The 12,419-nt window shown below is 37.8% G+C and overlaps 1 protein-coding gene across 1 annotated transcript in view; it reads right to left on the bottom strand.

The window, feature by feature from the left end:
- RP1 (RP1 axonemal microtubule associated) overlaps positions 1–12,419 on the bottom strand; it is a 181,607-nt gene that overhangs the window by 137,169 nt on the left and 32,019 nt on the right. Inside the window, exons 9-16 of the mRNA XM_072851227.1 lie at positions 10,762–10,838; positions 10,628–10,659; positions 10,358–10,487; positions 7,341–7,444; positions 4,306–4,479; positions 3,445–3,657; positions 2,173–2,350; positions 358–489 (exon numbers count right to left, since the gene is read on the bottom strand). Coding sequence (XP_072707328.1) covers positions 358–489; positions 2,173–2,350; positions 3,445–3,657; positions 4,306–4,479; positions 7,341–7,444; positions 10,358–10,487; positions 10,628–10,659; positions 10,762–10,838 — 1,040 coding nt within the window. The remainder of the gene's footprint in view (positions 1–357; positions 490–2,172; positions 2,351–3,444; positions 3,658–4,305; positions 4,480–7,340; positions 7,445–10,357; positions 10,488–10,627; positions 10,660–10,761; positions 10,839–12,419) is intronic.

Genomic DNA, 12,419 nt, shown 5'->3' on the forward strand with positions numbered 1-12,419 from the left:
CTTTCAGTGAGCTCTGGATTGGCCTCTCTGTCATATCAATCCCTTAATTTCCACAGAAATAGTCCTTATGATAGATGGCTAGTTACTTATAAAAAAAAAAAGGTAATGTGAAATTATTCACCAGTTACATGATTCACCAGCTACATGCTGACTGTTGCCTTATCAATAAACCACATTCCAATGCCCTTTTAAAAAACAATAACCAGTAATATGTTTTATGTTGCATGTATGCATGCATTAGTCAATAGTCTAGAAAAGCTATTAATTGTCCTTCCTGAGGTAAGTCACTGCAAACGTGCATGGAGGGCAGACATAACACAATGCTATATCACACCTAGTTTGTAAACTGTTGCTTACTTGAGGGTGGAAAAGTTGAAAGGCTTTGAGATACTGGCTTCTGGGCTTTTGCTGGTTGGAGCTGAGATTCTCTGAAGTCTTTCTTCTCTTGGTTGGGTGCTGCAGATGTTCCCATAGGCTCTTCCCAGCCAACTAAAACAATGAAATGTAAATTCTGACACTAGCTTCAAATTATTTGTTTTTTCTTGCTCGGAAGCTTCCCATACATTTAGTGACAAACACTAATAACAGATCTCACAACTGTTCAACACAGTGGACACCAAAATCTTTTCTCTATGTATTGCACAGCCACTAGCTATTATTAGCTTTTATTGTTAGCAGCATGCCACAAAAAGTGGAAAAAGTCTGGCATACCAATAAAAGTCCACTTACTGCTTTGAAAATCTAAGTAACAATTTAACATTGATGTATGAATAAAATGACTTGTTAAAATGTAGTTTTCCCCAAGATAAGCTTCTCCACCCCCCTGATGCTTCCTTTCTTAAGAGTGGGAATGCTGAAATGAAAACTGCTAGAGGCCATTTCTGATAATATGAAGTGGCAGACAATCTTGGTTGCTCTCATAGAAAATACTAGCTCCTTTTATCTTCCTTTTACTGAATAACAAGGATTCAGGAGAACTCAAGCCTGTAAGGAAGTAACATTTAGCTTTATTTTAATGGCATCAGTAAGCCTTGCTTTGTTGAGAATTTCTACTGAAAACCCTGCTCTTCCAAAAGGCAACACAGGAAAATACTTTTCTCATTTCTACAAGGACACAGTGACGATATTCTTGTCACCTTGTAGCAAGTGGGGACTGAATGGTAGGGATGCCATTACAGTGACTTTCATAATGCTTCTGTACGTCTCGGTCACAATGTACATAGAACAATTAATAATAAGACTGGTTGTATGTTTTGATACTTTCCCTTTGCTAGTCAAAGCATTCAAGATGACCTTGTGCTGCTTGTGTCTGGCAAAAATCTGACCAAATTCTCAATTTTGAACTGATGGCCAGTTTAACATTTTCATGAGACATTTCATTTCTTGATCTCTGTGACTATGTCCACTGGGTAAGAATATAAGTACTGTAATTCCACTGTTTTCTGTAGTTATAATCCAAGTCAGCTGGCTATGTTTGGTAACCAATTGTTCACCAATTTAAATATTTCATTCCCTGAAGGAGAAGAGACAAGCAGACAATCCAGTGATGGTGATCCAGAGTGTGCTGAGAGCTAATTTCTGAGTCCTGGCTAGTTGACTAGAACAGGTCAGCTCCCTAGTGAGGGAGCTTTCTGACTGCAATAGCTCTCAAATCTGACCATGGGACAGAAGAATCACATAATCAATATACTAGTGGAGGAAGTACAATGTATTTCACACCATTAAAAAAGAAACTGAACACTGCCCAGCAGGCTCTGTCTAAAGTGCACTACTTTCCCTATAAAATCAGAAAAGACTGTGGTATAGCTGAGGGCAAGACAGCATCTCCCAGGCTTCCGTAATCTGTGGCCAGAATATGGAATAGACTCAGGAAGTCAACTCCATCTCTAACTTGTCACCTGTTTTGATTCTTATGCTCAAAAGTTTATTTGTTCAGTAAAAAAATAGATTTCTTCTGCATCATTTATTGTTATAAGAAGAAAGAAATGAAGAAAAATTAACTAGCTACATAGGAGAAATTAAGTGTGGGCACAATAAACTTTTCACCTTTAAAATTACTGAAACACAACAAATGAAATGGTGTCAATCTAGCTTTTACAATTTTGCTTTGAATTTGTCATTCAGAAACACTAATCGCTAAAGCAAACTATAGAATATAAAGAAATTACATACATTTGATGACCTGTGGGTAGAAAAAAATGTTTCTTTCTCCAGTGTTAATGACTGGCTTAGTCTGGCCATCTGGCAGGAGACCAACATATATCCCTTTATTTCGTACTGATTCTAGACTTACAGATCCAGTTTCCAAATTCTTCTCAATTTTAAAGTGACAGTATTCATCACCTGTGCCCTAGGAAATTGAAAACAGAAATGTGAATTCAACAATTGAATTGATGTAACTAGGCAAGTTGGATGTTTCTTAAGACTTAAATATTACTATCTTCTAATAACATTTCAGATTAACTTTAGGTTCTTCACAATATCCTACATTATTACACACACACGCATACATACACATATCTTGGCCTTGCTTATTCCTTTGTGAACAGAAAGACCAATCACATAATTTGAGTAAGTGAAAGATCGCATATGAAAGAATTCCAATTTCTGTTAGGATTTAGGCAAAGTCTAGGTTATATTCAAAGGAGTTTCCCACTTAATCGACTTCTTAATTATTCATTAGTGGATTTTATCATTAATTTATTTTGACTCAATACCACGTTAAACCCCTGAACATGTTTGTGCTCTGACACATCCAAAAAAATTACATCAGTTCGTATCAGCAAACAGACACAGGATTAGTAAACATTGAGTCTAATGAGCAAATACTAATGTCTCATTCTCTTTTTTGGTCTCAAATGTACACCTGCAATAGTTAAACTCCTGGCAGGTGGAGAATATTATAGGTCCAAAAATCAGAATATTTAAACCATCCCCCAAGCCTAGTTTTATTAATATACAGGCTACTGGTGAGTTATTTCAAGAACAAACTCTATGTGATTGCCTGATGAAGAAAAAAATCAGGTTCTTCATTTCAGACAAAAGAGAATCATTTATAAAAGCTAGGATGCCAACATCACTTCTACATCTTCCAAGCTAACACCAGTATAACTGTGGTTGTTTAATAAAAATCAAATTAGCACAGAATCTTGACAAAGAGTCATCAGCTATCTAGCAACAAATAAATTTTAACTACATCCACATTCTCTATAGTTTAAAAATATAATCGGGTCTTTACAATCAAGTGCCAAATAGACATGACAGCTTCTCTTGTTATACTTTTCTATCTTTCCTTGGGCAAATGAAGGAAAAGATCTGAAAAATTTTAAATCTCAACAATGTTTCATCCCATTTTTATCCAAGCAAGTGAAAAAATATTCTCTGCTATCACTGACAATTTATTCAAACTATCTGCAGAGGGAAACACAAAAAAGAACTGCTTACTGTTCCATTACACTGGTCATCTTTGATCTTCAGATACCTTCTTGGGTTTCTCACACTTTCAAACATGCAGACTCCAGAACTGATTTTATGCACCTTCCAATAGGATTCCTGCTGCTGCTGACCTGCTCCGCTGCAGCTCCCATCAGGTCTAAGGGACAGAGCCTGGCAGAGACTTGTGTTGAGCAGAATGATGGCACCATGGTGAAACACACCCTTCAGATCAGAGACAAGAAGTCCTTTGTGAAATAGCACAGCTTTTCTCCATATTAAACTGGCATTTATATTGTTCATACTGATTTATTTTAAGCATTTAATATGATACATTTCCATGTACAAAATATAAATTAATAAGTCCCAAGTAATTCAGGTATACCTCCAGCCTTTGAATATTTGCTGCTTTCTGTGCATACACTAACCCGGATAGCGGAAATCCTTCCCTGCTCTGCAGCTTCCCTGCTTTTTATTGCTCAGCAGCGCAGCACAACACCCAGAGCCCAGGGAGCGTGGCAAGTTAAGGACCTTGTTCTTTTTCCAAATTAAGTAATTTCCCATGCAGCTCTCCTGTATGTACCTACCTTCCTACTTTTCGAAGGTTTACAAAAAGTTTAGAGATGCACCTTCCCTGTGTAACAGCCCACCCTGTTTGCGTATACCAGCTGCAGTATCCGCATCGCTCGCCCAGGAGAGCAGTAAAGGAAAACTTCTCAAGTGCCGCCTACCTGTTAAGCTGTAGTTTAGCTCCACCTGGTGGAAGAGGATCACTCTTTCAGCTTGCAATCCTCTGACATTTGATTAGATACAATCTGCTTTATAGCAGCAAATTTTAGAAGAGTCTTCTTAATTTCCCTCTGCCCACCTTACCTTGACATGCACAACAAATTCTTTGGAAAGTCCAGCATATCCTGTTGTTCCATCAGCTACTTTGCCTTGAAGATTGAATGTAACAGCGTGACCCGGGTTCCTGGCTGACTCAAGAATGACACAACCATTTGGTTGAAGGTGAACACAGAGCTCACAGCAAGTCTTGTCTTTGCTCTACAAAGTCAAAGTAAGAATAATAAATTATATGAACTACTAGATATGGCAAAATCCAGAACAGAGAGTATCACAATATAGTTTCTGTGTTGTTCAAGTTTCCACAATATTACCAGTCTAGTAGGAAAATGTCTTTATATTTTTCAGATTTGCAGTCCTGATACCAAAGTCCTAAAATTGTGGACTCTGGAATTTCAAAGCCCAGAAACAGTTCATCTTAAGATGACACAGATCTGAGGATAACGTGAAAGATACCTGGGTGCCTCAATCAGAGAGAGAGTTAGAGTCTCAACCTACAAACATGGCAAAGAAGGCTGGAATATAAAATTTACATAGACAGGAAACGAACTACAGCAACTCTCTGCCACCAGCCCTCCTTCATTTGCCTCAGTGTTCCTCCTCATTTACTTATACTGTTCTCACAGAAAACACTTAAGCAGTCAGAAGTTTTACATGAAAGAGTACAGCAACACACTATCCATGCTTGTCTGTTCAGGTTTGCAGACTGTGTGACACAATATAAAAGACATAATATATAAAATACATATTTAAATATTTTATCAACTCCATCATCATTCTCATGTTTAAATAAAACTAGGATTTTAATAAATGTAAGATGCTAATAATCAGCCCAATAATTTAAAATACTTCTGGCTTACATCATCTAACATTTTTTCAGCATTTTTAAGACATCAAAGAATCAATATTTCTAGGGAAAATTTTCATTTCCAAGGCACTACCTTCTGAAGAAAAAGCTTCATACTCAAAAAATCTGTCTATCAGATTCAATATACTTCTAAAATTAAAGGAAAAATTGTATGGATTTGAGAAGTGGTTGTGAAACAAGTGAGCCAGCATGTCCTTAAAGTATAATTAAGTATGTATTGTAAGGTCAATGGCAATTTTTGTATTGCCATTTTGTTTTACATTTACCTATCTTCATTCCAAGGACCCCAAAAAGTTTTAAATGAGATCATTTTTCACATCCTCTGGGAAAAGAAACGTCTTGCATAACTAAAAATAAGAAAATTGAGATCCAGATTTTCTATAGGTTGCTCAAACTCATAAAGCATGTCAGTAGCAAAGCAGAAAAGAGAGAGTTCAAATTTAAGCACCCAGTTAATAACCTCTTTGTAGTAAGATATACTGCAATGTGACAGACTGCAAGGGGTTCTCTGTATCAGAATTACACTAATGAACACGAACACTACAAAGTCCTGCAAGGAGGTCTGATAGTTTGCCTGGCAGCCTGACTTTATCCCTGTTGAGAAATCTAACTCTACTGAGAGTACTCTGTTCCCACTAATGCCAACACACATCATGTAAAAGAGGAATGGGACCAGCTTTGACTATGAAATTATTCACTGGATAAATAAGGGGAAGAACTCGAAAAAGTTAAAGGGAAACAGCTTCTTCCCTCAGTAGAACAGTTTCATCAGAAAGAACTAATTTCTACAATTCCATTCGCTTACTTGTATACTGCAAGTGCTGAGAAAGAAAGGCAATAGTAAGACTTTGAAGGTGGGATGAAACAAATAAAAATGGATCAAAACAAATCTGGAATATTTCATTTGGCTTATGACAGGCATGTTACTTAGAAAAAGACAAAGGAAAAATGGGCATTTAAAATCTATCCTTAGAATTTATACTTATCCAAAAAGAGGAAATCATAGAATCACAGAATCATAGAATAGTTTGGGTTGGAAGAGACCTTTAAAGGTCACCTAGTCCAACCTCCCTGCAATGAGCAGGGACATCTTCAACAAGATCAGGTTGCTCAGAGCCCCGTCCAACCTGACCTTGAAAGTATCCAGAGACAGGGCATCTACCACCTCTCTGGGCAACCTGTTACAGTGTTTCACCACACTCATGGTAAAAAATTTCTTCCTTATAGCTAGTCTAAATCTGCCCTTTTTGGGTTTAAAACCATTACCCCTAGTCCTATCACAACAGGCCCTACTAAAATGTCTGCCCCCATCTCTTTTATAAGCCCACTTTAAGTACTGAAAGACTGCAATAAGATCTCCCCGGAGCCTTCTCTTCTCCAGGCTGAACAACCCCAACTCTCTCAGCCTTTCTTCATAGGAGAGGTGTTCCATCCTTCTGATCATTTTTGCAGCCCTCCTCTGGACCTGCTCCAACAGGTCCATGTCTTTCCCGTGCTGAGGACTCTGGAGCTGGACACAGTACTCCAGGTGTGGTCTCACCAGAGCAGAGTACAGGGGCAGAATCACCTCCCTTGACCTGCTGGCCACGCTTCTTTTAATGCAGCCCAGGAGACAGTTGGCTTTCTGGGTTGCAAGCGCACATTGCCAGCTCATGTCCAGCTTTTCATCCACCAGTACCCCCAAGTCCTTCTCCACAGGACTGTTCTCAATCCCTTCATCCCTCAGCCTGTATTGAAACCAGGGGTTGCCCTGACCTATGTGCAGGACCTTGCACTTGGCCTTGTTGAACCTCATGAGGTACACATGGGCCCACTTCTCGAGGTTGTCTGGGTCCCTCTGGATGGCATCCAGTCCCTCAGGCATGTCAACAAGATCTGAGGGCATTCCATGTACCTTGTCAACATGTGGCAAGCCAATATAAATTACAGCTTGGAATGGCCTGATATCCTTGCATCAAATCATTTAGTATATAAAAAAATCACACCAAAGAGTAAAATGTGAACTGTGAGAAAACAAACAAAGCCTTACGTCTAAATTTACCTATTCATTAGCAATTTCCTGGGTTTAGTTCTGCAACTCTTAGCTCTTTATCTGACTAGAAGCACAATTATTAGACAGATTAAAAACAGCATTTTTTTTAATCAGACAATGAAATGTAATTATAAAGCAGAATTCAGTAACAGCATTTCCTACCTTTCCGATTGGATGGCCATTGACAAGAGCAAGAGCAAGAGGTGGCATCTGATGGCTGCTGAATATACATATATTTCTCCGTTTGACATTTACATCAAAAAGACCTAACAGTTCAATGAAAAAAGTTAGAAGCATTAGAGTATATTAATTAATATTTACATTTAACTACAATTGATGATTTATCATTTTCAAGGGAAAAGAATCAATCAAGTGTTTAACTCAACAGTTTGACCTCTCTAATCAATGAATCCCCTCATTCCTTCAGGAAAGGTCATCTAAAGACTACTGTTTACTTCACTGCCCTGAGAAGAAAAACCCTGAGAGCTAATGATAAGGAACAAATTTCTTTTGATCAGCGTATATGTTTTTAAAAAAATCCATAAAAAGGAGCTGAGGACTCCAGTGTAATGAACTGGGCTATAGCAATGAATTTACATGATCATGAGATCATGTAGCAAACATAAAGCTCTCAGGTAGGAAAAGATAATTCATTTTCCCTTTCTCTATATTAGAATTTATAAAGCAAATCTTGCAGCATAGCTCATGGCCTCTAAAATTTTAAATCTGGCCAATTTTCCAAACAATTACCTCTTACAGCTACAAAATACTGATGAAAGCTAAAGTAGTGCCAATTTTATTGTTCCCAGCAGCAACAGCTGATTTTTTAAACAACTCTTCTACCAGTACATTATGTTGCCCATTTGTGAGGTGCAGCTGTCTCTGGAGGACTCCTGTGGTGTCCATAACATAAGATTTTCAGGGTGTCATTGGGCCCATGAGAATTATACAGCCAAGGATCATTGTGCCCATCAGGATGATGCCACAAATCATAAAATACCGATGGGGCTTCTAGTCCTTGGGGCAAGATAGGGAGGACTAATAACTGTCACTATGGGTCTCTGCTTTCAGATAGAGATAAAGCTTCCTGAGAAATTAAAAAACCCTAGACCAAATCATCATCTGATATAATTTGCCATCATCAGTTTGAAAGCCTTTAAATTATATTGCTTTAGATCTGCTGAAGAAAAATAAATAGTTCTACCAGTATCTGAAATGCAGAGTTTCCTATTAGGAAAGATAGGTAGATAATTTATGTCAGAGGACTTTATTCCAAGGTACACACAATTAAGCAGGGCCCCTAAATGAAAAGTCAAACAAAAGTTCCCAAGTCAGCACTTGTGGACTTCTGTTGCACATGACTATTCTAGATGCTTTGTAAATTACTGCACATATAAGTAAAACAAACAAATCTGAAAGAAGTTAAGGGAGAAAGATATTATTCTGAAGGCAGAAGAGTTGCATGATAAGTGTTCGCATTCATTTTGTACTTGTGTTTGTTTTGTACTCGTGTTTGTTTTGTACTCTGAACTATAAAAAAAGGATACATGGTTATTCCTGTGTCACTAACTCTTCCGCTGATGTCAGGGCAATTTTATCATATTGTTCAGAAAAATCAAGCTCTTTTTGATTACCAGTTTAATTCCTAAGTATTACTAAATCCTTGGGAGGTTGCAGATCACACTACTCATTTTTCTGATTTCCTATCTAAATTAATTAACAGCCAGTTTATACCAATTTTGTTTTTATCTTTCTTTCTAATATATTTAATTATATTTATCATCTTTAACTACTGATATTTAGTAGATGTGCATCAGACTTGGTACTTGCACAATTATACACATTAATAATTTAAAATTGTGGACATAACACCCATATGAATTTTACCAAAATTTGTACCAAAAAGGTACAGAATGCAATAAAAATGTCATTTGTTTATGGCAGAAAAATACCATTAGAAATGCACTAATTTATGGAAAGGAAAGCGCATCTAGATCAAAATTGGGAAACAGTCTGCAGTGTGAACTTGAATTCTGCATGTTAGAAATTATGAACTCTGTGGTGTCTAAATGATCTGTCTAAATCGAATCAGATACAATCCATCAGTTGAAGACACAGCATTAAAAACCAGCAAAGATGTGCTTACTGCATCAGTGCAGATTAGAGACCAAATTCTTACAAGCAGGTAGTTTGGTCTGTCACCAAGTAATTTACAGTTTGTGATCCTAAATGGATCTCCTTGGAGGAAGGACACTACCATGCTGTGCAACCGCTTTCAAGCATTTAAGGCACTTGCAAATCCTAAAGCTGTAGATAGGAGATTTGAGTTAATCAGTGTTTGAGTCACCAAATACTTTGAACTCAAGGATGAAAACTGCTAACTAATAAGCAGAGCTTTAATAAAACAGAGTAACACCCACTTTCAATGTTTGTAGTATTACTGATCTCCCATATTATACGTTTGAGTTTTCTGGTGCAGCTTTTCTCTTTGCCTTTATAGGCTATGCTAAGGAGTATTGATTGCACTGCTCTCTATGCACTCTTTGGTGTGTCCTGAAAGATTCTGTTCTATCACTTCAAAAAAGATGTGTGTAAGGTCCCTGGGAAGATGTCAGAAGGGCTGAGCAGCTCCATCACTACAAAGACAAAAATATGTGTGCCTAATATGATATGTATTATATTTAAGTGTTAGTAACACAGGAGGATGGAAGCCGATAAAAAGGAGGAAGTGGAAGGGTGTCATCAAAATCAATGACAAAGATGGAACAAAATGAATTTTACATACACGCACACACACACACACAATCCCTATTAATGAACTCTACCTGGAAATTTAACTTGTTAGCTTAGACGGACCTAGTTACAAAAGACTGTAGCTGTCCTTGCCATGGCCGTTCCATGGGAGCATTAAACTGCAGATGACAAGAAGTTTCTATTTGGTAAGCGAAAGCCAGTGACAAGATATCATAAGAGATTTTTTTTGTGCTTTATATGTAAATCAAGCATATAATTTCTGAGTTCTTATAGCCATTAATACATGTAAATATTTTAAGTAAGGAAAATGTTTATTATAATTATCTACTATTCATTAGAGGAATCACTATATGAGATCACAGTGAACTATAAAGTCCTCCTTTCTCCTATCTTCTATGCATACATCCACACGAAAAATACTTTACCATATTTGTTTTTCTTGTCTCCAAGAGCATCAACGCTGCTGTCTGGACTGAGGCAAATGAAGCCACGGGTGAGCTTGTTGTAAAACTGAAGTGTATTGCCTTCCTGAAATTTCCACTTTTCGGCAGCCCACTAGTTTTGTAAACAACAAGCAGAAAAGACTTATGAGAAGATGATACACAGCAATTTGACACACATGAGAACAACTGACCTGATTTCACTCAAAGCATAATTTGAATGGTTTAAATAAAAATAAAAAGGTACGTTCTTACAGTTTCCTCTCTCTTGAGTTCCAGCTCTTGTCCTGTAAAGATAAAAACCATGTAATTAATTTACAGAGCATCCTCATTCCATTTGACACAGTTGCTGTGAGGCTGGGTTCTCCTCCCCACCAATTTTCACTTACTTCCTGGAAACGTGCTGGCATCTGTCATGATCAGTTCTCTAGCAATATTGCCATCATCCTGCCCCTGGTCCAGCCACCTAAAAAACAGACCCCATTTCAGTAATATAACCTTGATTGGCAACTCTCACAATACTGTATACAGTACACTTGCATACCGATACTTCCTGTTCTATTTATTAAAGTCTCAAGGCTGACAAACAGCAATACAAAAATCCAGCCTCAGTGAAAAGAGATTGACTTTGGCAAAAATGGTTTTGTTTGTTTGTTCTTGATGAAACTTACAAATAAATGCTTTCCTGGACTGAGGTACAAGGGCCTAAGCCAATTATTACAAATCAGAGAACTCATATTGATCCCAGATCAATAGCAAAAAGGTGCAGTGGTCATGATGTTTGCTCTTCCTGTCTGAAAGAAGGCTACAGCAGGATGCAAATTGTTCCATGCCCTGAAAATCCCTATACAGGGAGGCAAATGCAACACAGGCAACAATTTTACCATGCCTGAACTATACTTTTAATTTTACCATGCCTGAACTATACTTTTACAATGCCATTGTACCTGCTTCACATCTACTTACATAAGTTAAGTCTAACTCCATTTGAGTCAAAAGGATTCACACACTCTGGGAGCAAGATCAGCAAGCACGGCATTGGGCTCTAACAATAACTAGCACATACCCTGTATTTTTCTGCCTGAAATGGATTTGAACTCTCCCTAAATTATGTATGAAGCTAGCATTATAGATCTCTTCATAGCAGTTCATCTCATCTAGAATACAGAATCAAAATTAGGTCAGGCAAAGAAGAGGTGCTATATCTGATAGGCAGAAAGCCCTTACTCACACATAAATCAGTTTCAGTGTGCACATCGCTCACTCCGAGCTGTCTCAGGCAGTTATTTATACACTCAGAGAAGTGAGAGGAGGAAATAGAATTGAGGTGCCACTGGCAAGCTGCAGCTAGATTCATACGTGACTGGACTTCACCATTCCTAATATTTGCACTGATCTTTATCAATTATAATTTTTCCGTAAGGTGTTGAGAATTAATCAGGCGTAGATAAAATTAGAAATGAGCTACAGAACAGAAGATTCAGAGCAGCAGCATCTGCAGGGGAAAAGGCAGGGAAGTTAAGATTGCTTCAAATTACATTGCAGCTCAGTGACAGGCTGCAAGGCAAATGAGAAAAAGAGATGTGGTCAGGCAGCTGTGTTTGTGATAGCCATTTCACAAGATCTTAAAGTTTGATCCTGAGCTCACTGAACCCCAAGTTAATCTCCACGCTATACTTTAGTAAAGTAGGATCAGTCTGCTAGAGAGACAGCAACCCACTCTTCTGAAAAGCCTTGCATCGCATGACATGGAAGAATGGATGGACCTGCTGGTGTCAGACCCAAGGTGTTGGATATGGGGAATGTGTCAAAAAAGCATGTCTTGAATAGTTCACAAGGTGCAAGAATGGAAAGTTCCCAGGCAGAATGTTTTATTGCTTTTTCATTAGCTCAAATGCACCAGAGATTTGGGGCAGGTACAACTCAGAGAACTGTAAAAAGAATCAGACCATTTCAGCTCACTTTTTAGGAAACACATATTTCCCTTGACAGGACATTTCAGAAGAAAAACTATGAGTAACTACAAATTTATTAAAAATCTAACCCA

This window comes from Ciconia boyciana, chromosome 2 (genome assembly GCF_034638445.1).
Source record: "Ciconia boyciana chromosome 2, ASM3463844v1, whole genome shotgun sequence".
In the NCBI taxonomy this organism is placed as follows: Eukaryota; Metazoa; Chordata; class Aves; order Ciconiiformes; family Ciconiidae; genus Ciconia; species Ciconia boyciana.